We start from the raw sequence: 27,999 nt of genomic DNA on the forward strand, positions 1-27,999 counted from the left end.
TAGAATATGGTTATTAAATGATTCTGAATTAAGAAGCCTGAAAGCCATATCATTAATCCAACCTGCACAGTTCCTTTCCATTTAATGTAGAGACAACACTCAGAATTGTTTATAATTATATAAAACCTCGTAGCATGGAAACATGTCTTTTGGCCCAACTGTTCTTGGTGACTAATTACTTCTTCCCACCCTGTGCCTATATTTCACTAATCTTTCCTGCCTCGAATATGCATCATCTTCCCCCAACTACATCTATACTATTCAATATGGCAGTGAATTTTACATTCTTACAATTCTCTGCATTAAGAACCTCTGCCTGAATTCTTTAGATGATTTATTACTAACTATGTCATATTTATGCCACCTAATTCTGGACTCCCAGCAAATGGAAAGACTTTCACCACATCTACCCTGTTGAAGCCCTTTGTCATTTTAACAAACTCTACAAGGTCACTTCACTATCTTCTTTAAAGCATAGAGTACCAGTCTGCTTATGTCTTTTTTAAACAGTTGTATCCTTCTGATTCTGGTTACATTCTTAAAAATATTGTTGTCTGCACATTCTCCAATGGTTCAATATTCTCAGTATGGAGATTGGAACTCCACACTGTTCCTACATCAATGAAACGGTTTCCTGTTTCGGGCTTTGTACCATCAGAAATCTGAGGTTCAATAAAGAAGTTAGAAAGTGTTGAATAAAAATTACTTTTCAGGACACTTGAAACAAGGATATCTCAATTATCTTACTGTTGGTTCTTAAATTATATATTTGCTTAGACTGACTTGTGCAGCATCCTAGTTGCTGTGAGATTCCAATAACTAACCTCCAAAGACACTCAATCATAAATACCTTGTAGAATCAGAATTAAGATAAAGATTTAACGTATGCAATAATATTCTTCTCCATTGGTGCCATAGATGCTCAAATACACATTTAAACAGTTGGACCAGAATCTAGAAATTTCACTGCAAATTTCCCGAGAGTTCTACTTTGGTCTTAAAAGTTTCTTTGATAAGCCTATGTGATGATAAAGGAGGTGAGCTTTGGAAGAGGGGGCAAGTTCTTTCTCCTTTCATTAGTTATGACTCTGCGATACCGAGGGGTACAGGTAAATAAGGTTCAGAATTCAGTCCTGGGCCTCTGTTGAATCAGCTGGTGTTGGTTCAGGCATTGGTGAAGATGCTACAATTGATTACAGTGCCTTGTAAGAGGGGAAAATAGGCAATGGATCTTTACTCTGCTTGCTGCCTGCTGGAACACGTATGCATGTTGTGTACGGACACTGTGATGCCTGGATGCCTGTAACTGTCAGATAACCTGTATGTCCATACTGTGAGAGTTTAACTGTTGTGAATGGTCACTTTGACATCAAACTGAGAGCTTAATGTGCCAGAGAAGTCAGAGCACACACTGAGTAATCACTATCAAGGATTGGGAAGAAATCAAGAGAATTTTTTCTTGGATGTTTGATTCTGATTAATACAGTACAAGGCAAAGTAGATTAACAATACTTACCTGCATTATCTCCTTTATGTATGTTTGTAACTCCACGTAAGTTTCATTACATCAACACATTTTAATTGAATCAGTGCCATTTGTAATGATGCACAAGCATGAGCTCATGAATAATTCTTGGCATGTGGGAGGAATATGTGCATGAAACTGGAGCCAAAAATACGGTGGACCTCTTCCTATTCAAAGCTCTCAAATTAGTGCTTTAACAATAGTGGAAATTTTCAAGTCTTTTGCATGGGAAGAGGTTAAAAATCTAAAATATCTTTGAGAGGAAGGACTGAACCTTATCCTTTCTTATCTTAGCGAGCCAACGCAGTGCACCATGTTGTATTCACGTCAAGGGACCACCGATACCATTGAGGAGGTGGAAGATGAGCAGGCTGAAGAAGTGACAGTGCCTGTGTATACAACAGAAACCATGACTGAAGAGGTTCCTCCTTCATACAGTAAAGCTGTGAGCCTCGAACGTTTGACCTTCAGCTCAGATTCAGCCGGAGAAAAACATCTAATGGCACTCACCCCAGATAGCAAAGTGGACCTGCTTGAAGATCCTATCTTTCCAAACCTAAGCCACGAGCTAACAGCCAGTGAACTGCTTCTTAACAAGTAAGTTGCATATCTCAGCTCTGTATCTCTTATTATCAAGCCAGCATCCATCTCTAATGTTATTCCAATATCTTAAATTTCAGGATGTTTTATGATGAAGAGTTGGAAGAATCAGAAAAATTCTACAAAGCTCAGCCTCGGGCACTACTGCTCTTCTTTGCTCTCTATAATACGTTGGTAGCCCGGTCGGAAATGCTATGTTTCTTTGTCATTATACTCAATCACATAGTATCAGCTTCAATGATTACCTTGGTACTTCCTATCCTAATTTTTCTCTGGGCTATGCTGTCTGTTCCCAGGCCAAGCAAGCGTTTCTGGATGACAGCGATTGTATACACAGAGGTTTGTAGATTTTTGTTGTCATGTCCTGTAACCTTATTTGCTATTACTGTAGATAAACTTCATTTTTCAGAACTGAACAACTTTTGCAAGTTGGCTATTCAATGACATTTGAATGGGGGATAGTTAAATATAATGCAATTCCTTACAAAGCAGGTGAAATGACAAATTAAAGCCAATAATATGCATGTTGGGTGAGTGATGGGGAGAGGGAATCTCTGAAATACCTTGGGGTAGAGAAAGCAGTTACAGTGCTTAGATTGCTCAAAATTATATTCTTCTGACTCCATTGGGAGTGTTCTCGCATCTGATGCACATTATTACTCCAAGCCACACCTCTGAATTGAACAAAAGGGCCATGTAACTGGGCTCAATAGAATCAATTGCTGGTTGCCAACTTAACTGGAAGTTTACACATGATGTTTTTAACACGTGCCACACCAATCGCCATGTTGGTCATGATGGAAGCTCGTGTGATGCTCTCACACACCAGAATTCAGCCAGAGAAAAACATCTAATGGCACTCACCCCAGATAGCAAAGTGGACCTTCTTGAAGATCCTATCTTTCCAAACCTAAGCCACGTGAAGTCAATCAGCCTGCAACGCTCATTTGAATTGAATGCATTGGACCTCAATAATGGAGCTTACATCGTCTGTTCAACTCAAATGTAACCCTGTTACATTTAGGCAGAATAGAAGAGTACATAACTGGACTTTGTTCTTTGACATAGTTGTTTAAACACTTGGCTTTTTCAACTTCTTAGAATACAAAGGAATATGCTATGTAAAAATGTCATTTCATCTTCCCACAGGTAACAGTTGTGATCAAGTACTTTTTCCAGTTTGGATTTTTTCCGTGGAATGAAAATTTAAGTATAGCCCGCGACAAACCTGATTTTGTCCCAAACATAATCGGTATTGAGAAAAAGGAGGGCTATGTGCACTACGACCTCATACAACTGCTTGCACTGTTCTTTCACCGATCCATCTTAAAGGTAATAACCTGCCACTTCTCTTCCCATGGAAGAGATTCATTCTCAGACAATACAAACCTTTATGGTGCAGGGAAATGAAAAGCCAAGGCACCACAATTGTTGTCATATCGTTAATTATAAGGTGCAGGACTTGCCTTGAGCTGGTAAAGGGTCACCACTGATGGATTAACTGATCAGATTCTAAGCAGACTGTTGATCACTGGAATTCTTTTTACAGGGATGTACATTTTGGAATGGGTACCCACAGCCACTTCACTCTCCCACCAACATTTAACTCCCCTTACCCTACCCCTTCAAACCAAGGCAGTTAATAAGGCTTTATGTATAGACTTCCGCAGTGGGATAAAGGCTCTGCTTTGGATGGATTTAACATTCTGGCCATAAATTGTGTGCAAAACTGCACTAATTTTCAGGTGATTTCTGCCCCCCCCCCCAAGTTTGCATTACTAACTCTTCCACATTATTGAACAAAAATCCAGCAAAACCAGGCAACATGTAGAATGCATTTGATGAAAAAAATTTAAGAAATATTCTTTGATATACTTGAGAGGTAAAAAATAAATCTCAATCTAGTTGATCAATGAAGTATTACTTTGATATCAATCAGTGCTTACCACTTGGGAATAAGTGGACATACAAATAACATAACATGTGTTTAAGAGACATCGCAGAAGATAAGCAGAGAAGGAAAATTGACCCTAGAGCAAAAGTTCTGCAGATGCTGGAAATCTGATATGTTAATGAAAAATGCTGACAATTCGATATCGGTGGAGAGGGGAACAGAGTTAACATTTCAGGTCAATGACCTTTCATCAGAACTGCGAAAAGTTTGAGAAGACAAGCTTTAACGTGTAGTGGGGGGGGGCACGTTGGAGGCTGGGGGTGGGGAAGACTGTGACAGGGTTGTCAGAATAAATTAAAAGACGCATTGCAATGGAGTCAAGTGGTAACGGATTAGTGAATAACAAAAGGTCTGGAGAAGGTTTAAAAAGAACATGACTAAATATTAGTTGGCATGGACAAGTTGGGCTGTTTGCATGCTGTATAGCTCTATGAATCTATAAATAGGTACAGAGCCATTTACTAGTTTCAATGGTGTAGTGTAATTGGGTCTTCTGCAAACTTTTAAAAATTTCATGTTTCCTGTTTGTGTGGCCTTGCACCTAAAAATAAGCTCAATTTTTAGAGCCTCCTCATAAAATCTCCAAACAAGTTCAATCAGTGAAATACTGACAAAGGCGATAAGTTTGATCTGAAGACGTGGACAGTTTTGTGGGCGAGATGATTCTGAGAACAAACGTACAGAAGGAATAGAAGCAGGAGTAGGCCATTTGGCCCCTCATACCTGCTCTGCCATTCAGTGTGATCACGGCTGATCTTTTGCCTCAGCATCATTTTCCTGCACTACCCCCAGATCCGACTGATTCCCTTAAAATCCAAAACTCTCCTTGAATAAATTCAGTGCCTCTTGGGAGAGAACTTCAAAGATTCACTATCGTCTGAACGAATAAATGTCGTCTTGTCTCTATTTTGAAGAGCTAATTCATAATTTTGAAACTGTGACACCCTGACTGTAGACACCTCAGCCAAGGGAAACATCATCTCTCAAGAATGTTATAAGTTTAAGTGAGATCCTCTCTCATTCTTCAAAGCTCTAGAGTGTGTGGCCCTAATCTGCTTAACCTCTTATGAGAGGAACAGACCATTCCAAGAATCTACCTGGTGAAGCTACATTGCACTCCGGACAGTGGCAATTATGTCCTTCCTTGGGTAAGGAGACCAGACCACAATACTCCAGATGAAGGGTCTTGACCCAAAATGTGGACTGTCCATTTCCCTCCACAAGTGCTGCCTCACCTGCTGAAGTTTCTCCAGCAGTTTGTATTTTGCTCCAGATTTCAGCATCTACAGGATCTTGTGTCTTCACAATATTCCAGGTACAGTCTCGCCAAGGCCCTATGTAATTGGAGCAGGATACTTCTCGTACTGAAATCCTTCTGCAATAATGACGACCATTTCATTTGCTCTCCCAATTGCTTGCTCTGTCTGGATGATTTATGTACAAGGACACCTGGGTCCCTCTGAACAGCAACAGCTTTAAAACTTGCACTACTTAAAAAATACTCTACCTTTCCAACTTTCTTATCAAAGTTGACAACCTCATATTTTTCACATAGTATTCCATCTGCCAAGTTCTTGCTGATTCACTTTAACCTGCCTCCCTCTCCCTGAAGCCTCTTCGAATCCTTCTCACAGCCTGCTCTACCACTTAGCTTCATCCATCAACACACTTGGATATATTGCACTTGACCCTCGTTATCTAAGTTATTGATACAGATTGTACATAGCTAGGGGCCTCAGCATTGATTCCTGCAGGATCCCACTAGTCACAGCCTCCTAACCCAGAAGTAACACATTTATTCTTTCTCTATTTTCTGTCCATTAACAAATCTTCAATGCACACCAGCATTTTACTGCCAATACCGTGCACTCTTATTTTCTTCAATAATCCCTAGTGTGGCACCTTGTCAAGGTCCTTCTGAAACTCACAAGCATCACATCAACTGATTCACCCTTCTCTATTTTGTTAGTTACTATCATCTGGTTTGCATTTATTTATTCCGCGAACTTTGATTACATGTTTTTAAATGAATGCAAAAGACTGTGAAAACCTAACTTGTACTGAATGGTAATTTGCACTTAAAATTCTGCAATCTTTTTTGCAATTTGCATAGGTTTAAGGTGAATTGTACTGAAAAAAAAAGACAGTATAACTCAGGAAAGCTCCAGACAGTATGTGTACATACACAATCTGGACATTGTTTTGAGTATAACTTTAAGTGTCTTGCAGCCACATGGACCAGATTCAACAGTAATTGAAATGTAATTAAAAACATATACACCCATCTGCTTGAAAAATTGAGCCAATTGATTTTGTTACTTTCCCTCAATTGAAACACTGAATTGAGGTCATTACCTTCAATAATAAAGATTCCATTACACAAATCATAAAACTTAGGACCTTATCTGGTGATCTGGTTAATATTTCACTGACAGCCATAAACCTTCTTGCACTCTGATATCTTTCCTTATTCTCCAATATGAGAGCTTCCTGAATTAGCTGCAACTTAAACAAAACTAAGCAAATACAAATCACCTGTATCTTTCAGTACATGCAGTTAAGTCCTCACAATTAACCTAACCTTTGTAAGGAATTTTTCAATCACTAATATGCCATTAAACAAGCTAGCATAAATTCTAGAGTTAAAGCTAAAACAAACCAATATCCATGTTACAAAAGCAAACTTGTGCAATACTGGAAATGGTGAATAAAGGTGAAAAAGGCTGGAAGTTGCTGGTCAGGCAGCATCTGTGGTGAGAAAGTCAGAGACAATGTTTCAGGTTCTTTTATCTTTTGCTTGTGGCAGTGTTTAAGTAGCAAATTGAAGCTGGAATCAAGGTGGAGACACAAGAGACTGCAGAAGCTGGAATCTGGAGCAGTGCACAAGATGCTGGGGGAACTCAACAGGTCAGGTTTGACCTGCTGAGTTTCTCCAGCATCTTAAGATATCTTTATTAGTCACATGTACATCAAAACACACAGTGAAATGCATCTTTTTTTTGCGTAGAGTGTTCTGGGGGCAGCCCGCAAGTGTCGCCACGCTTCCAGCGCCAACATAGCATGCCCACAACTTCCTAACCCGTACGTCTTTGGAATGTGGGAGGAAGCCAGAGCACCTGGAGGAAACCCACGCAGACACGGGGAGAATGTACAAGCTCCTTACAGACAGTGGCTGGAATTGAACCCGGGTTGCTGCTGTTGTAATAGCGTTACGCTAACCGCTACACTACCGTGCCGTACCGTGCGTGTTTGTTGTATCTCAAAGTTAGGGTTACTTTTAGTGGATTACGATGTGACCATGTGGGCAAAGGCAAGGCAGCCTCAGGAGAAATTCATGATGCAAGCCAAATTCACAGTCTGGAATCAACCATGTGTTAGTACTGACTGGCACACATGGGGTTTCAGAGCAAGCACTTTGGTTCACTTGACAGTGGAATGCAACTGATTGGGGTGCTGAATGTGGTAGATGATCTGTTAAGGGCAGCCAATAGAACAGTTGTGGAAATGTCGGCTAACATGTTTCCCATGTTATCACACGTTGAATCCCATCAAGAACAAATCCTGCTCAGAGAGAACCATTGAATGGCAATAAATGAGACTCTCCTGTTAAAAGGGGACATGAGATATCCCATGAGTGCTGATCAAACCTTCTTAGGATGCAGATGATCACTGTCATGCCAGTTGAAGACTGATAGATGCCTGATTGATAGTGTTTCAGGTCATGGCTTTTCAACGGCAAATCCAGGCAACTTTAAAATGCGGTGAGGATTTCTGGATCCACCACCTCTTCAGGCACTGAGCTCCAGATCACTATTACCCTCTGAAAGAAAATGAAAAGATCCTCATCTTCTCTCATGTTCCAGGGTGTTTGACCCTTTTGCTGAAGAAATTAGTCCTCCATATTTACTTTCTGGCATAATTTTATACACTTTAATTACATATCCCCCACTTCCTTTCTAAAGAAAACAGCCCCTCTCTACCCAATTCTTTCCTCAAAGCTAAAATCTTGTAGCCTGATTGGAACACAGTCAGTACTGTTGATGCAAGACTGCTACTGCAATCAATGATGTAATTATTGGTTGCCTGCCAACCTCACAAACCTGGGACAGAATCCCAGTTCTTAACCTTGGACACAAACCTGGTCCATCCGAAAGATCCGAGGAAAATTGTAGCCACTTGTGATGGAAGTGGGAAAATTGGAGAGAAAAACTTCAAGTGAATCAACTGGAAAGGAGAAATCAGAATTATCCTTAAAGGTCACAAATGGAAAATGTCGGAGTCAAACAAATGCAGAGAACTGATGGATGGGGAGGGCCACGGGATGAATGGCAGGAGAAAGAGCAAAAGGAAAAGCGGTACAAGGGAAAAGAAGGTGGTCATAGAATGATACAGCATAGAAACAGGCTCTTCGGCCCACCGAGTGCACACTGACCATCAAGCTTCCACCTACACCCATTTTATTTCTCCCCATGTTCCCATCAGCAGCCCACCCCCCAATTCTACCACTCACACACAAGGAGCAATTTACAGTGACCTACCAACCCACACGAATTTGGATGTGGGAAGAACCTGGAGTACTTGGAGGAAACCCATGCTGTCACAGGGAGAACACACGAACTCCATACAAGGATTGAACCCGGGTTGTTGGAGCTGAGAGGCAGCAGCTTTACTAGCAACACCACTGTGGTAATGGGACTAGCAAAGAAGCAAAAGATCTGTCTAGAAGAGATGTCAGTGCAGCAGTCTAATCATTGACAGTTAGTTTTGGCCTTCATTCCAATATCCCTTATTAGCTGATCTAAAAAAGCCTTATTTGTTTCCCGTAATCAACGTTGAGGGTAAAGGACAACTTCATTGCCACTTATACATTTGTCAAGATGTTCAATTCTGTTGAAATTTGTGGAAAATAAGATCAGATAGGATATACAAGAAGGGTTGAACCAAATTTTTGCGGGCTACCCCCAGAACACTCTACCTAAAAGATGCATTTCACTGTGTGTTTCAATGTACATGTGACTAATAAAGATATTTTATTTACCCTCTTTACAATACCACATCCTAAGTTTCAAACATCCATTTGGTACATAACTATTATGTAATGTCACTGCCATTTGGAATATTGATGTTTAGTTCATGAAATATCAATAACAATGGTTTTATTATTTGTAAAATGTCCTTTTCCTATTTTGAATGGTCACCAAACAATGTGTTCTACAGACTGTGAGACATCTTTACGATTTGAATCATTGATAAACATGTCAGGTTTTGGATTTGCGTTGTGGTCATCAATACTGGATGTGTCATTCACAAAGTCAAAGTTACATGTATAAAGTATTCACTTGAAAATCAAGCATCATGTTACTGTACTAATCAGACATTACTACTACTTGCTACAGCTTTATAAAACAAAACATTTTATTCTAGTGCCATGGTTTGTGGGATGAGGATGTGAAGGGTGAAAATGCTTCTAGTAAAGATGACAGTGAAGAAGATCAACGAAATGACTCTCAAAGGAAGAGCTCTCTTGGTTCTCTAAAGTCAATTAATTTGCAAGCATCCATGGATTCCATTCACGTCCACTTTCCAGAACAGGCAACAGCTCGAAGACCAAGTTCAACAGGTTCACAGATCTCAAATCGATCATCCCATAGGTCACAAAGAGGTATGGCACGTTTGTTTTTGATTTAAGATTTATCAAAAGATGTATGAAGATTTGAAAATGCTTAAACTCTATAGTTGAAATGCAACAAAAAGAATTCCCACTTATATGGCTCCTGCAGCAAAGCAAAAAGTCATCTCAGAACCCATCAGGAGAGCATTATCGAACAAAACCAAATTGAAGCCAAGTCACATAGGGAAGTAATGGAGTCAGTGATCACAAGCTCGGTTGAAGAGATACATTTTAAGGATCTTAAAGGACAAAAGGGATGTAACAGGGTAGAGAAATTCAGGGAGGGAATAAGGACTTGGGGGATTTACAGTTGGAAGCACAACCCCCAGTGGTGGGGCAATTAGACTTGGGCACTATTGAAAGAGAAAGACAGGTGTCTCGAAGGATTGTAGGGCTGGAGGAAATCACAGTTAAACGACTGTACATAAATGATCCAGTGACAGAATACTATTGTTCCGTCTTGCAAAAGGTGTAATCGGTACTGAATTCAACTCAACACAGTCATTTTGTTCACGTGAAAGATATCAATAACAGCAATTTTCTAGGTAAAATCAATTATTAAGTTAATCACCATGGTTCAGACTTTGTGGTCAGCAGTGAAGCGGGCCTTGAGGAAAATTCTGTGCCAAGATCTAGTGATCACTGTGGTGAGACCTTCCCCATTTCTGATGGCCTTTTGCTGTCAGGATTGGTTCAAAGGATATGTCCAACAGCTGTGATGTCATTAGGCTTGCTGCATAGCCAATCGCATTAAAGAATTCTCAAAGACAGGAAGCCAGGAAGCAAGTTTTCAATATTAAGTTGAGTGGAACTAAATTTTGGAAGCAGAATTCAACATATAGATATTGCACGTTTAGCACGCGCAGCTAAAGATAAATTTCTACCCCGTTATCTTTTGGTATTCAGACAGATTTGGGTGTCCGTATAGTTCATGAAACACAGGAAGATAACATTATTGATTACAGAGACCAATTAGAAGTCAATTTGCACTTGGCTTTATTGCAAGAGATTGGAGAGCAATAGTGGTGAAAGCTTGCTGCATATGCGTGGGCGTCCAGAGTAATGGTTTCTGTGACCAAGAAAGGAAATACTCACCTTGGAGATAGTGCATTGACGATTCGTTAAGCTGATATCCTGTGTGAAGGGATTGAGTAGGAAAGACCTTGAAATTTGGAAGAATGAGATATAGCCACCTTGAATCACATTTTCAAGCTTCTGATAAGACAGGTGCTTTTAATTGGAATTAAATTAAATTGAATTGGTTTATTATTGTCACTTGTACCGAGGTACAGTGAAAAACTTGTCTTGCATACCGTTCATACAGATCAATTCATTGCGCCGTGCATTGAGGTAGCACAAAGTAAGATAATACAGAATGCAGAGTAAGGTGTCACAACTACAGAGAAAGTGTAGTGCAGGTAGACAGTAAGGTGCAAGGTCATACGAGGTAGATTATGAGGTCAAGAGTCAATCTTATTTTACGAGGGAACCGTTCGATAGATATATGACAGCAGGACAGAAGCTGTCCTTGAGCCTGGTAGTATGTGCTTTCAGGCTTTTGTATCTTCTGCCTGATGGGAGAGGAGAGTTCTCCTTTGCTTGGAAAGTCTAGAATTAGGGGAAGCAGTTTCAAGATAAAAGGTAGGTTATTTTAGGATAGAAATGAGAAGATATTTCTTTGTGGCTATAATTCTGCAACTTTTAAACTCTCTACTTCAGAAGGCTGTGAATACTCAACTACTGAATATATTCAAGGCTGAGCTGGAAAGGTTGTTCAGTGCAAGGAAATCAAGGGAAATAGTGCTCATGGTAAATGATGGAGGAAGCGTGAAGAACTGTACACTCTAATCCTATTACTTATGTTCTTAGCAAATTCTTCTTACAAGGTAGATAGTTTAGAAGTCTGCTTTGGTATTTGTTCAAGATCCTACATATAAACATATGATTTATTAACAGGAGTAGGCCACTCAGCCCATCGAGCCCTAGTCTGCCATTTAATAAGATCATGGCTGATTTGATTGTAACTTCAGCTCTTCATTCACATCTACTCATGGTAACTTCCAACACCCTTTTTAATGCCTTAAAAGTACTCAGACTCTGCTCCTACTGCTTTGTGAGGAAGAGAGTTCCAAAGTCTTATGACCCTCCATGAGAAAAATTTGGCCTCACTGCTTAAAGGGAGGACTCCTTATTTTGCAAAAGTGACCCCAGTTCTACTTTTCCACAAGAGGAAAGAGCCAAAATCCTCTCCACATCCATCCTGTCAAGTCCCCTCATGATCTTGTACGTTTCGATCAAGTCCCCTCTCATTTTGGAAACTATTGAAAATTGAGAAGCAACCTGCCCACTCTCTTCAATGAACAAATGAAAATCTTTGTCAGCTTGTGCTCAAATACCAAATGAGCTTTGAAGAGAATAATTTGTGCCATTGGCATTTGATGAGATTCATCCAAAACATAGTATACTGATGTCTGAACTAAAAATATCACAGCAAAGGGAATATCCAATTTCTCAGATTCTGAAACTGAAAGAATAATAGCTCTCAGATTCCAGATTCCAGCATCTGCACTCTCTTGTGCCTATATCTTGAACATAGAGACACAAGAGGCTGCGGATGCTGGAACCTGGAGCAACAAACAAGCTGCTGGAGAAACTCAGTGGATCAGGCAGCATCTGTGGAAGGAAATGTACAGTCAACAGTCCTTTTCTATAGCATTTTTCAAGACTTTAAGACATCCCAAAGGCCAGTAAATGTGTATTTTTTCATATTCCCTTATGAAGTGGGAGACTATTTGGCCCATTAAGTCTGTGCTGGCTTTCAGACCAATCCCATCCCATTGCCCCTTTCACCTCCCTGCCACACGTTCCTTCACACACGGCCATTTATACCCAACATCCCAATTCTCCTATCACCCCTAAACTGGGGGTAATTTATAATAGCTAATTACCCTAACAGCCGGCACATCTTTGAGATGTGAGAGGAATCTGGAGCATCAGGAGAATACCCTTGAAAACTCCAAGAGAGCAACCAAGGTCAGATCAAACTCAGATCACTGGAGCTGTGAGACAGCCACACTTCATGCAATCGCTTTTGGTTTCCAACATACCAGAGACATTTCCTTTGTTCTCTGCACCACCAGCATCTCTTCCACCTTCTCCACACATAAAATGTGTTTGATTTCTAACATTTCCCAGTTCTGATGAAAGGCCTTCAACTTGATGTGGCAACTCAGATAAAAACGGAAAATGCTGGAAACACTCGGGAGATCAGGCAATATCTGTGGAAAGAGAAATACAGTTAACGCTTCCGGTCGGAAGGTTCTGTTTTTTTGCGCTTATTTCAGATTAGTAGAATTCACATGTCTTTTTTTCATTTTCTGAATCATTAACTCTATTTTACCCTCTCCATAGAAGCTGCCCGACCTGTTGAGTATTTCTGACATTTTGTGTTTTTATTTCAGATTTGCAGCATCTGCAGTTTTTTGCTTTTAGTTGACTGGCTTTAATCCCGTTTGATTGATTTTCAAAATTCAAGGTGAATACTTCTTCCATTTCCATACAGGAAGCATAAGTACTCGAAACAGCAGCAGTCGGAAAGGAAGTGGGTCACTCAGTGTTCAACCAAAGAATAAAAGAGAGATTTTATTGGAAAAGTTAAGAGAGCAGATGATCAGGGCAAAGGCCATTATCATTGCCAAGTAAGTGATATAATTCCAATTTCAGAAAATGTTCATCTGTGTAGCAGGTTATGAAAAAGCTAGTTATAAAAACATCAGCCATTTTGCTAAAGATTTAACACGTAGAAAGAAGATGCTATAAAATAATAGAATCATAGCCTTATGTTCTTCATGTCTTCAGTTTGAATCCATGCCATTGAAATGGATGAAATGTTGCTCTTGCCAATAATTATTAAGAGGTTAAAATAAAAGAAGTTGGACGATATTTGTTCTGGTTCCTAATGGATGTGAGTCCATGGCAGAAAATAGCTCTCAATGTTTAGTTCAATACAAATTGCTACTGGTTTGGCAATTGACTGAGAGAAGGATATTGACGTCTTTTTCTGGGAAAGGAAAATTTTACGTGAGTGCAGTAAGTCATGTTATTCTGAGGACAGACTTTAGAACAAATTGAGGGACCATAAAGTGCCTTTCTGTTATGCCAATATCTACTATCAGATCACTTTATGCTGATGTTCTGTAAAAGTGGAAACCACCTGCCCTCTTTCAGCACCCTAACTCTTAAATTAATAAGGGAAACTCATCACAGAATATAAAAGAGAATAATTTTTAAGGCATCTTTGAAGCACCTGGATGTACATAAAACATAGAACAGTACAGCACAGGAACAGGCCCTTCGGCCCACCATATCTGTGCTAACCCTAACGCCAAATTAAACAAATCCCTTCAATCTATAGAGCCTGTATATCCATATCCTTCCATTCTCTGCCAATTCATTTGCCTATCTAAAGGCCTCTTGAATGCCACGATTGTATCTACTTCCACTACCACCCTGCAGTGCATTCCAGGAACTTATTGCTCTCTGTGTAAAAAAGAAATTGCTGAGCACATCCCCTTTAAAACTTTCCCCCTCTCTCCTTAAAGCTCTGCCCTCCAGTATTTGACATTTTTACCTTGGGAAAAAGATTCTGGCTGTTTACCCTATCTTTGCCTCTCACAATTTTAAAAGTTTCTATCAGGTCTCCCCTCAGCCTTCAATGCTCCAGACAAAACAATCTATGTTTGTCCAACCTCTCCTTACAGCTAATACCTTCTATTCCAGGTAGCATCCTGATAAACCTCTTCTGCACCCTATCCAAAGCTTCCACATTCTTCCTATCACGGAGCATCCAGAAATGCATACAATACTCCAAATGCAGCCTAACCAAAGTTTTATACAACTCCATCATGACTTCCAGATGTACTTTTGCCTTAAGTCCTCAGGATAGCATTTTAATTGATAGGTTCTTGAAGAGAAGGTTCAGCCTCAGTATTGGTACTATTAGGCTAACATCAATCAGTCTTTCTAGAATGGATATAGAATGAATAGAATCGAGTGTTGAGCATCAATAGCCCAGTAACAGAACTGTACGACTTCTCACCATGGATACATATGGAGTCATAGTCATAAAATTATACAGCATGGAAACAGGCCCTTCAGCCCAACCTGTCCATGATAGACCAAGATGTCTATCTGTGCTGGTCCCATTTGCATGCATTTGGGCCATATCCCTCTCAACCTTGCCTATCCACGTACATGTCCAACTGTCTTTTATACATTGATAACTGTACCCACCTCAACAGCTTCCTCTGGCAGCTGGTTCCATATACCCACTGCCCTCTGTGTGGGGGAAAAAATCGCCCCTCAAGTCCCTTTTAAATTTCCCTTCTTACCTTAAACCTATGCCCTCTAGTTTTAGACTCCGCTACACTGAGAAAAAGATTGTGACCATTCACCCTATTTATGTCCTTCATGATTTTATATACTGCGATAAGGTCACCCCTCAGCCTCTACACTGCAGGGGAAATAGCCCCAGCCTATCCAGCCTCTCCTTATAACTCAAGCCCTCCAGTCCCAGCAACATCCTGGTGAATCTTTTCTGCACTTTCTCCAGCTTTTTTTAAAATTTTATTTACAGGGTGGTAAACAGGCCCTTCCGGCCCAACGAGTCAGCGCCGCCCATTTTAAAACCCCCAAATTAACCTACCCGTACACCTTTGGAACGTGGGAGGAAACGGGAGCACCCGGAGGAAACCCACGCGGACACGGGAGAACGTACAAACTCCTTACAGATAGTGACAGGAATCGAACCCCAATCGCTGGTGCTGTAATAGCGTCGCTCTAACCACTACGCCACATCTTTCCTAAAGCTGGGTGACCAGAGCTACACACAGCATTCCAAATGTCTGTACAGTTGTAGCATGACGGTCCAACTCCTGTACTCAATGCCCTGACCGATGAAGGCAACTATGCCAAATGCCACCTTCACCACACTGTCTACCTGTGTCTCCACCTTGAGGGAACTTTGTACCTGCGCCCCTAGGTCTCTCTGTTCCAGAACACTGTCCAGGACCCTACCATTCACTGTGTAATTCCTGCCCTGGTTTAACTTACCAAAGTGCAGCACCTCATATCTGAGTTAAATTCCATCTGCTACTGTTTGGCCCACTTCCCCAGTTGATCGAGATCCCATTGTAATCTTAGATAACCCTCTTCAATGTCCATTACACCACCAATTTTGGTGTCATCTGCATTGAAGAATTGTCAAAAAAAGATAAACGAAAACTCTCATATGCATGTCAAGTATTGTCAGAACTTTTAACAGAAGCACCATCTGCTTCTCCCCATAACACTAGCCAACCCATATTGAAATTTGTCATAATTTTGTAAAGGCGATACTCAAGTTCCACACTGTCTTCCTCCCCATCCCTTACACTTGTGCTATGTGGATTATGCACAGTTAAATAAATCTGACTTGACCTGATTCAAAATATAAATATTGTCTTCGCAACAACTGTATGCCATTGGTTCAAGATGAAATGAGGAAGGGGAAAACGTAAGACCCACTATAGGTTTTAAGCTAATAATATTTGAATTGGAACACATAAATATGTTAGGTAAAGAAAAAAGTAATGCAGCTTTTAGAATTCTCTCATGACTGAACTTATTTAAATTTGTGTTTTGTTCAAGATATTAATAGCCTTGGAGAGAGAAGATCTGATAAGGAAGTTGTATTTGAGGAAACGTATCCAAGGAAACTAATGTTTGACTAGCAGCCAATGCTCTTTCCAGTGAATTTGATATGCACAAGAATTGTTTCTTTTAAAAAATCATTGACAATTAATTTTAATAATGTTAAAGGTGAAATTAATGCTAGAATTGATCAATTAACATTTTAATGAATAGAAAGATTCTATTTTTCTATATTTCAGTCTTAAGCCACAGTATTGATAGGCATGGGTCTGTGTGACAAGCCAATTTTACATGATACAAAGTCAAGTAGATTGAAAATTAAAGGCAAAGGATAACAAATACAATATGCCTATTACTAAGGTTTAAATCACAGAGACATCAAATCTGTAACATCCAGTTTAACTGTAACTCTGATTCTTCCAACTCTTCATCATAAAACATCCTGAAACTTAAGATATTGGAATAACTTTAGAGATGGATGCTGGCTCAATAATAAGAGATATGGAGCTGCGATATACAACTGTAACTCTTAAATTGCAACAATGATTAGTTTTCAAGAATATTCATTAGCTGTAAAGCACGTTGAAATATCCTAAAATCAGAAAGAAGTGCCTAATTTATTTGTTCTTTCGGTTGCCTGCTAAAGATGCTAAAATGGCTAATATCTGGAATGCGCTGCCAAAGGAGGTGGTGGCGTCAGACACGATTTCACTGTTAAGGGGCCATATCCCTCTATGCCTTGCCTACCTGAGTGTCTTTCTAAATACTTCTTAAATATAGTAACTATAAATGCCCCTTGAACAGTGAAATCGTAAGGAAATTGTTAGCAGGTTAAGGTGCATCTGTGAAAGAGAAGCAGTTAACAGTTCAAGGTCAGGATACTTTATCAGAACTGGGGAAGAGAGAAACACATTAGTTTTCGATAATAGAAAAGAAGGGAGAAGGTGATGGTTGGATTAAAGGGATTTTCTCTGATAAGGTGAGACCAGATGATCTAATGCAGTATGATGAAGTGCTCTTCCTCAATGCTGGCTTGGACTTCATTGGCTGTGTAGGTCAGGTCAGAGAGGATTAAAGTGACGGTTGATCAGAAGTCCAGGTGTAGACTGAGCACAGATGTTCCATAAAACAGTCATCCAGTGTTTGTTTTGTCACCCCATTTTTAAAGAGACAACATCGATAAGAGTGAATATAAAATATTAAATTAGCAGAACTGCTACTGAATCACTGCTTCACTATCTTTTGTGCTAAATGATGATGTATAAAGTTTAAAATCAAAATGACAGCTTAACCTGTGAGCACTGATGGGAATTTCAATCAAATTGTATTGTTTTACAGAACACTTCAAATCTATTTCCCAATCAGACATTTCTTCTACAACATCATCCACCCAGAGTACAGTGCGGTTACGGATGTCTACGTGTTGATGTTCCTGGCTGATGTGGTGGACTTCATTGTTATTGTCTTTGGTTTTGGGGCATTTGGGGTATGTCAATGTTTTAAAGTGTTCCTGATGTTATCTAGAGTACTTGGTGTAAAGCTCCTGCTGGTTTCCTCATCTTCAGCCAGAACTCTGCCTGCTTCACATTCTTTCTTGAAGTCATCCCACTGATTTTCTGTTGAATCAGATTAGGATGGACCCTCAGAAAATATTAACATTCTATTGTTTTCAAATTTATTCATAAAGAGCATTTTTTTCTCTACTGTCAATAACTGCCATTCCATTTTGTGACAATACTTGGTGTTTGTTCAGTAATACATTATATCGTATATATTTTTCCACAAAGACCTTTCTTCCATGATTTTTTTGCAACTTTTTTGTTTATTATTTTTAATCCAATTTTTATGTACTGGTATCACACTCTTAGATCCCTGCATAGTAAACCATCAACCCTGCAGAATTGTCGAATGATTATCAATACAATATTCATTCCACTTATACTTCATTCCTGCCACTTATATCAAATTCCTGTGTGCACCGTTAATATGCAGTACGAACCAGTTTTACTTTCTTAGTGTTCCTCAAGCTTGGGTATCGATGGATGCTGATGAAGGAAAGAGATGACGCTTATTATCAAATGATAGAGAAAGTTGAAGGATTTAATGTTATGTTACTTCAGTAGCCTTGCAAAGAATAGCTGCAACAATAAGGGACACATTTGCAATTAACATAAAAAACATCCCTAGCATTTTGTGTTCCTTCATGATCATTTTATTTTGTGTCATACACCAGTTCTTCAGAACCTGTTGATCCTGTAGTTCAAGCAGGGAATATACAAAAGTATACTCCAGTTAAAAGCAAGGACAGTAAGGGTGGGGAGAGCCAGCCTTGGATAACTAAGGAAATAGAAGGCATCAAGCTAAAAAGCTCATGCATACAAAGTCACCAAGAGTAGTGGGAAACTGGAAGATTGGGAAAACTTTAAAAAACGACAAAGAGCCACTAAGCAAGCAATAAGGAAAGGGAAGATAGATTATTAAAGTAGACTAGCACAAAATATAAAAACAGATAGTAAAAGTTTTTATAATTGTATGAAGTGGAAAAGGGTGGCTAAAGTGAACATAGGTCCCTTGGAAGATGAGAAGGGGGAATTAATATTGGATAATGTGGAAATGGCTGAGGCCTTGAATGACTATTTTATGTCGGTCTTCACAATGGAGCACATGTCTAACATGCCAAAGGGAGATATTATGGATGCGATGGGAGGTGAGGACCTCAATACAGTCACTGTAACTAAAGAGGTAGTGATGAGCAAACTAGTGGGTCTGAAGGTAGACAAGTCCCCTGGTCCTGATGGGATGCATCCCAGGGTACTGAAAGAAATGGCAGAAGTTATAGAAGAGGCGTTTGTGATAATTACCAAAATTCTTTTGACTCCGGGCAGATCCTGGCAGATTGGAAGACAGCGAATGTCATGCCACTGTTTAAAAAAGGATGTAGGCAAAAGGCAGGTATCTATAGGCCAGTTAGCTTAACGTCTGTAGTTGGGAAAATGCTTGAAGCTATCATTAAGGAAGAAATGGTGAGACATCTGGATAGAAGTGGTTCCATCAGGCAGATGCAGCATGGATCAGGAAGGGTAGGTCTTGTTTGACAAACTTACTGGAGTTCTTTGAGGATATAATGATGCAGTGGATAGAGGGGAACAAGTAGATGTTATATACTTGGATTTCCAGAAGGCGTTTGATAAAGTGCCACATAAAAGACATCCATGAGATAAGGATGCATGGAGTTGGCGGTAGGGTATTACCATGGATAGAGGATTGGTTAACCAATAGAAGGCAGAGAGTTGGGATAAATGGGTGTTTCTCTGGTTGGCAAGCAGTGGTGAGTGGGAAACCGCAGGGTTTGGTGCTGGGCCCGCAACTGATCATGGTATACATTAACGATTTGGAAGAGGGGACCCAGTGTAGCGTATCTAAGTTTGCTGATGACACTAAATTGAGTGGAAAAGCAAATTGTGCAGAGGATGCAGAGAGTCTGCAGGGAGATATAGATAGGTTACGTGAGTGGGCAAGGGTCTGGCAGGTGGAGTACAATGTTGGTAAATACAAGATCATCCACTTTGGAAGGAAAAATAGAAGATCAGATTATTATTTAAATGGTGAAAGATTGCAGCATGCTGTTGTGCAGAGGGATTTGGGAGTGTTTGTGCATGAATCACAAAAGGTTGGTTTGCAAGTGCAACCGGTTATCAAGAAGGCAAATGGAATGTTGGCCTTCATTGCTGGAGGGATTGAATTTAAGAGCAGGGAGGTTATGCTGCAACTGTACAGGGTACCAGTGAGGCTGCACCTGGAGTACTGCATGCAGTTCTGGTCTCCTTACTTGAGGAAGGATATATTGGCTTTGGGGATGGTGCTGAGGAGGTTCAGCGGGTTGATTGGGACTATGCTCACTGGAATTCAGAAGAATGAGAGGGGATCTTATGGAAACATATAAAATTATGAAAGGGATAGATAGAGGCAGGAAGGTTGTTTCCACTGGTAGGTGAGACTAGAACAAGGGGACATAGCCTCAAGATTCAGGGAAATAGGTTTAGGACGGAGATGAGGAGAAACTGCTTTTTCCAGAGAGTAGTGAATCTGTGAAATTTCCTTCCCAGGGAAGCAGTAGAGGCTACTCATTAAATATATTTAAGACACAGTTAGATAGATTTTTTCATAGTAGGGAAAGTAAGGGTTATGGGAAAAAGGCAAGTAGGTGGATCTGAGTCCACAGCCAGGTCAGCCATGATCTTACTGAATGGCAGAGCAGGCTCGACAGGCCAGATGGCCTCCTCCTGCTCCTATTTCTTATGTTCTTGTGTAAGCAACACAAAATAGAATGAGCTAGTTGTTCATACAACTGTAAACTGAAATGAGATGGAAGTTTTAGCATTAAATATTCACCATTTAATACACACAAACTTCCATTCCCCAAACCATAGTCACCCACTGTTGTTTAGATTAAAGAGAAGCCAGAGTAATCCTAATGTTAAACATCCTGTGGTCAATGCAGTCACATATATCTGTGGTAAATTGTGCTGGTCACTGTGCCTTTCTAAGTTATGATGCTTGTTGCTCAAATGGCAAGAACAAAAACCCTCAGCTGTGCAAATTTCTGATGCCCATTTACTGAATGTCCACTGTTACTGCCCTGAGATTGAATGGTTCCAAATTAACATAAATAATTTGAGTATAGCCAATGATTTGTTAAAAATTTTATTTTCAAGTACCTGAGCTAGGGAGAGTCCAGGATGTTGCTGATGATTAACCGGCCCAGTTCTTTAATGGATCTGTGTTTGATTTACTGTCACAAGGAGCTAGGATTCATCCACTTCAGTTAAGTGCCAGATAAACCTGCAACTTCAGAGTAGAATGTCCCAGATGTAAAAGCATTAGGAAGATTACTGGTGCTGGTAAGCTTTGTCCTTCTGGCTATCAACCTTCAGTAACATCACTATGCATGGTAAGAGGTCCTTAGTACATGGCTTGTGTCAAAGATGTGAGATAAGATATCTTTATTAGTCACATGGACATCAAAACACACAGTGAAATACATCTTTTGCATAGTGTGCTCTGGGCGCAGCCTGCAAGTGTCGCCACGCTTCCGGCACCAACATAGTATGCCCACAGCTCCTAACCCGTACGTCTTTGGAATGTGGGGGGAAACCAGAGCACCCGGAGGAAAACCCATGCAGACACTGGGAAAATGTACAAACTCCTTACAGACAGCAGTGGGAATTGAACTGCTACACTACCATGAATGTGCTCCTAAGAAGAAACTGTGTAAAGAGTGGCAAAAAACTGGAAACTCGTTCTGCAAGGAGTTTGCTTCAGAAACATTTAAGACCAGTATTGGGTTTTTCTGCATATCAGAGGCTACAAGTACAAGTAACTACATATGTTAAGCCAGAGGGTGGTGAATGTGTGGTATATGTTGCCACAGAGGGCTGTGGAGGCCAGGTCATTGGGTGTATTTAAGACAGAGATTGATAGGTTCTTGATTGGTAAGGGTACGGGGAGAAGACGGGAGAATGGGTTTGAGAAAAAAAATCAGCCATGATTGAATGGCAGAACAGACTCGATGGGCCTAACCCTGCTCCTATATCTTATGGTCTTAAGGCAATAGTTCAATGATGATTCCTCTGACTTCCACAGAAACATTCAGCGGCTGCTGATATAACATCTTCTTTGTCAGAGGATCAAGTACCAGAGGCGTTTTTGGTGATGCTGATAATTCAGTTTGGAACCATGGTGGTAGATCGAGCACTCTACCTCAGAAAGACGGTCTTAGGAAAAGTTATCTTCCAAGTCATCCTCGTTTTTGGAATCCACTTCTGGATGTTCTTTATCTTGCCAAGAGTGACAGAGCGGTAGGTTTTATTTTATTGTAACTAAATGGAAAATTTAGGGGAAGGGCTTGTTTAAGTTTTGTAAACAAATTACTTAGTCATTTAATTGTAGGCCAGAAATTACTGTTGACAATGGCAGCTAATTTATACTTAAGATATAAGTCACCTTTACCAGTCATTTCTCGACATACAGCTTTAAGTAATGTTGGTGTATTTATCTATGTTGGCCTGGAACTCCAAAAAAGCTTTCTTTGTCATTTTCTTGCAGAAAATTTAGCCAGAACTCAGTTGCGCAGGTTTGGTACTTTGTTAAATGTGTTTACTTTGGATTGTCAGCATATCAGATACGTTGTGGTTATCCAACACGTGTCCTTGGTAACTTTCTGACTAAGAGCTACAACTATATCAACTTGTTCCTCTTTCAAGGGTAAGAGGAATCCTCTTTATATATAAGAACTCAATGTAGACATCGCCTCAATATTATGAAATGTTTGCATAGTTAATTTGTAATCACTTTGGAAGCAATTGCAATTAAACAGCTGTTAATATCAGAGAAAATATATAAAGTTATAATGAGAAAAACTGAGATCCAATCAAACATATGCAAGAGAGTTGATATTAATGTGATATATCAGTATTTTTAAAAAAAGTTAACAATTTATCCTTTCAATTTCTCTTCTAAATTTGTAGACAGTACTGTATCAGTCATAAAATTACTTAATGTTATTTGTAATTCCTTGCAGTGTGTGCTTCATAGCCACAGATTCTGGTACCTTACCCAAATGGCCATTTTTACAAATGACCTAAAGAGTAAGATGGCAGGCTATCCAGTAATGTGGCATATTTAAACACAATCTTATTCTAAATGCCATACACAGACAATAATGGTGAAATTGGTCTTCACCAGCAGGACAAAACAGTTCATTTTCTTTTAACTATGAGATGAAAGAAAATTGGAAGCCATGTAAAAAGTATTGCCAAATTGCTCTGAATAGAAAGGACTGGTTTGATTTCTGTGATCCTTTCAACACTGATCAGCAATGGGAGTTTTAGTTAACTCTTTCTCTCACTGCTGAGGCCACCTTGTAGCACCTAGTCAGCCATCTGTCTCTGAATACTCCTGACTCAGCACTCATGTCAGATATTATGTAATATGTAATGTAATATGCTAACAGTATCAATGAAATCATGTTAATTATGCAATGCTGTTCACCTGTTGGGCTCTGATTGTTACCTGGGCTTCCCAGATTCCGACTGGTTCCCTTCCTGACCGAGTTAAGAGCAGTGATGGACTGGGTCTGGACAGACACAACCCTCAGTCTCTCAAGTTGGATCTGTATAGAGGACATTTATGCACATATTTTTGTTTTGAAGTGCTGGCGTGAATCTGAAAAGGTAAGAAAATAGCATTTTATTCTCAGTTGAATTAAATCCTCTTAAACTTTTGATCAAGACATTCTTCTTTTATCACTCATGGCTTTTTGGTTCCTGGTTCTTCTCATAAAGTCATAGTGTCACACTGCACGGAAACAGGCCCTTCCGCCCAACTCATCCATGCCAACCAAGATGCCCATCTAAGCTAGTCCCATTTGCCCACGTTTGGCCCATATCCCTCTAAACCTTTCCTTTCCATGTACCCGTCCAAGTGTCTTTTAAATGTTGTTATTGTACCTGCCTCAACCACTTCCTCTGGCAGCTTGTTCCATATACTCACCACCCTCTGAGTGAAGAAGTTGCCCCTCAGGTCCCTTTTAAACTTCTGTGTGTTCTTTACTGTTGTGGTCAGTGGTGAAGCAATTGCTCTCATGCTGACTTCAACAGAAGCTGGCCAAATGGAGCTAGTGGGCTTATCCAATCCCAGCCACCTTCAGGTATCAGTTCAAAGGTGCCCTGGGCCTCAGCAACCAGCTGGTTGAGCAGCCAATCACAATAAAGAATCCTCATGGACAGCAAACCAGGAAGGAAAATACACATTTTCAACCAATATTTTTAACATTTACATAAGATGTTGAAACTGTAATACCAGTAACATTTAAAAAAATTTTTAAAAATGTGCTATATTTGTAAATGTGTATCTGAGGGTAATAGAATCCAAAAACATCACTTATTTTTTGAGGTCTACAGACCTTTGCCATGCATTAATTATAGCTTAGTGCACCATTAAAAATTCTTTCTACCTCACACAACAAAGCATAAGATAAGATATCTTTATTAGTCCCATGTACATCGAAACACACAGTGAAATGCATCTTTTGCGTAGCATGTTCTGGGGGCAGCCTGCAAGCGTCGCCATGCTTCCGGCGCCAACATAGCATGCATGACACTTCCAGCATAAGAAAGCTTTGTAAATATTTACATTTATTGTCAAATCTCTGACTTGATTTGAGTACATTAGAGAAGGCTGCAAAACGGTGGATTCTCTGCAAGATTGCTGGAATACTAGGAGCAGTTTTGGTAATCCCATATTAATTTATGCAAATTTGGAAATTCTGACATTTTTGTCAGATTCATGATGTTATGACAATAAAATGTAATAATTTCGGTACTGTTACAATTGCAAAATCCTAATCATTTATTTTTCGCAGCCATTTGCATTAGTTTGTATGTTGGGGCTCTTTCTTATTTTGCATTTCCAAAACAATAATCTCCTGGCAGAGTGCATTATGCACTTGCTCATCTCATGCTTGCGTTTCATTGCAGAGATATCCTCAGCCACGAGGGCAGAAGAAAAAGAAGGTTGTGAAATATGGCATGGGTGGCCTCATTGTCTTTTTGCTAATATGCATCGTGTGGTTCCCGCTCCTCTTCATGTCCTTGATTAAGTCCGTTGCTGGTGTGACAAACAAACCTTTGGACGTTTCCGTTACAATAACCATTGGAGGTTATCAGGTAAAGTAATAGACTGGAAAAGCTGGGGTTGTTCTCCTTAGGAAAAGCAAAGGTTGGGAAGTGGTTGCAGAAGTGTTCAACACCATCAGTAATGTGAATAAAGATAAATTATTCCTTTGCTGGATGGGTCGAGGATCAGAGAACACAGATTTAAGGGGATTAGGGGTGACAAAAAGAAAATACCTGATTGTGGTCATGAGATGGGATTCATTCCCTGAAGGGGCAGTGGAAGCAGCTTCAATCATGTCTTATCGAAAGAATCAGACATATAGAGGAGAAATAAATTGCAAGGCCTTGAGGAGAGAGCCAGGTAATGGGATTGGCCCTGTTGCTGGTATAAAGGGACAGTGCGCGTTCAGTAGGCTGAACTGGCTCTTTCCATATCGTAACAGTTCCATGAAATATCTTGCTAGGACAAGTCTTGCACCAATAAACAGGCAGGCCCTGGGTTCACCAGTCTGTTACTGAGAATTGTTCGTAACCCAAATATTTTGTAAGTCGGAAATTAAGAAAAGCAGCGTGTGGGAGAGGATAACAGAAACAGCTACAGCGGGAAAGCAGTTCCCAGCTCTCCTGTTCTCCCAGCTCGGCTCGACCCAGCCCTTGATTGTTGCGGCTCAGGGAGAGAGGTGAAGAGAAGGAACGTGGAAAATGCCCCATTTCCTCCCTGCAGATACCTGCAGCCCTGCAACAGCCGACAAATCCATCCCCATACGGACCTCCGAGCAGCCGGCACTAATCCCACAAACCACTAATTCCCATTAAAAATATTGCCTCCTCCTCGGCAGCCCACAGCCTCACAGTCAAGCTCCAACTGCACCGGCTTACTCCAAATCACTTGGTTCGCCGGTGAAGCTCTGCTATAGACTTAAGGAAACTTGTTTCAAAAGTTGTTTAAAAATTCATTAGAAAATTTTTGTAAAGTGGAAAATTCATAAGTCAGCTTGTTCATATGTACAGGTGTACATAAGTCAGGCGTTTGTAACCCAGGGAGAGCCTTAAAATAAATGTGCTCATAAGTTATTTCAAAAGGGAAGAAGTAAAATGGCCAAAGCTATATTCTCCAATTAATAAATTTTCACATGATAAGTGTGAATGGCGCCTGTTTTATTAGTTCCTCTCAGAATATAAAGAAAAGCAATTCACCCCCTTAATCCAAGTACCAGCAAAGTACAAAAGGTGCCAACCAATCTGATTGATAATGGGCAAAGAAATTAAGCATATTTCAAATCTCGTTTCTCACAAAACTGTTATTAACTTGCAGTCTTCTCTTAGGACCGAGGAGGAGTTAAGAGGACTATATTCTGATTGTTACTGAAATGTAGCATACCAAGCGTATTCCCTATTCATAGGGAGGCAATTCGGATGTTGGCCTGGTTGGGGAGTCATATTACTTCAAGGGGAGATGCTAGACTTCACTTGGGAAACATCAAAATCTGCCTTTATTTGAGGGGGAACAAACAGGTTCAGTTAAGAGGCATAATAGGAGGGTCATATCAGGCATAAATGGCAACATAGGGCCATTGAAAAACACAATGATGCTGGAGGAACTCAGCAGGCCAGGCAGCGTCCGTGGAGAAAAGCAGGCGGTCAATGTTTCAGGTCAGGACCCTTCTTCAGGACTGAAGATAGGAAAAGGGGAAGCCCAATGGTGATAGGTGGATGCAGGTAAGAGATAGTGATGGGCAGGTGCGAGGGAGGAGGGGAGACCAGAGATGCAGGTAAGAGAGAGTGATAGATTCCAGCATCTGTAGTCCTTTGTTTCTCTAGTAACCACCTTGTGCCCACCCCACCTCCCCTCCTTTATCCACCTATCACTGCTCTGCATTTCCCTCCTATATATTGGGCTTCCCCTTTTCCTATCTTCCGTCCTGAAGAAGGGGTCCTGACCCGAAATGTTGACCACCTGCTTTTCTCCACAGATGCTGCCTGGCCTGCTGAGTTCCTCCAGCATCATAGTGTTTTTCGTCTAGATTCCAGCATCTGCGGTCCTTTGTTTCTCTAGCACAGGTCCATTGATGCTAATAGTCTGTTCATGTCCATGTAATTCCTTGTAAGAATTGCTTACCAACTTTTACTACCCACAGACAAGAAAAATCACTATACTTTGATTATTTGTAATTCGTTTGTAATATATATTTGTCCTTTTTTCAAGCCCATCTTTACAATGAGTGCCCAACAGAATCAGCTGCAAGATTTCGATCAAACTCAGTACAACAGACTTTTAAAGAGATTTGATTCTAATTCTGTAAGTAATTACTGAATCATCCTGTTGTCCCATTTATGGAAACCAAAGGGTAGATATTTCCTCAGAACATCAGTTCTGATGAAAAGTTATCGACCTGAAACATTAACTCTGTTCCTCTCTCCACAGATGCTGCCTGACCTGCTGAGTATCACGAGCACTTTGTGTTTCCATTTCAGATTTCTAGCACTTGCACTATTTTGTTTTTTGGTAGATTCTTCTTGCTTGCTAACCTGGCAAAGGGGATTGCCCACATCTCTGTCAACCCACCTAAGTTTCATTCCATTGGCACTGAATGTATGAAAACTATGCACATTGTGCACAGGTCAGGTGATCCGATACACCACGTAATCATCCCCTGGCTTGTTGGCTGACCCTAGTTTACTCCCGACAGCTTTTCTTTCTCACCAAATGGCCAGTGCAGTAATGGAGTGCATCTAATGCATCGTTGCTAAGTCCAAGTATATCCTCAAAGGTACTGATCGCAGAGACACTTCATGTTCTCTTTGCTAGCACCCATATTTACACATCTACAGAAGGTAACCCTATTGGTGGAGGTGTAGGTGACGCAAGTTCTCTCAAGAATGG

The 27,999-nt window shown here is 40.3% G+C and overlaps 1 protein-coding gene across 1 annotated transcript in view; it reads left to right on the plus strand.

The window, feature by feature from the left end:
- The window catches only part of LOC127574433 (piezo-type mechanosensitive ion channel component 2-like), a 521,253-nt gene that overhangs the window by 474,054 nt on the left and 19,200 nt on the right, over positions 1-27,999 (plus strand). Inside the window, 11 exon segments of the mRNA XM_052023441.1 lie at positions 1,820-2,122; positions 2,206-2,464; positions 3,275-3,457; positions 9,504-9,741; positions 13,313-13,448; positions 17,779-17,926; positions 22,084-22,298; positions 22,546-22,704; positions 23,525-23,672; positions 24,978-25,166; positions 27,322-27,414. Of these exon segments, the coding sequence (XP_051879401.1) occupies positions 1,820-2,122; positions 2,206-2,464; positions 3,275-3,457; positions 9,504-9,741; positions 13,313-13,448; positions 17,779-17,926; positions 22,084-22,298; positions 22,546-22,704; positions 23,525-23,672; positions 24,978-25,166; positions 27,322-27,414 (2,071 nt within the window).

The sequence above is a fragment of the Pristis pectinata genome, chromosome 9, assembly GCF_009764475.1.
Source record: "Pristis pectinata isolate sPriPec2 chromosome 9, sPriPec2.1.pri, whole genome shotgun sequence".
NCBI lineage: Eukaryota > Metazoa > Chordata > Chondrichthyes > Rhinopristiformes > Pristidae > Pristis > Pristis pectinata.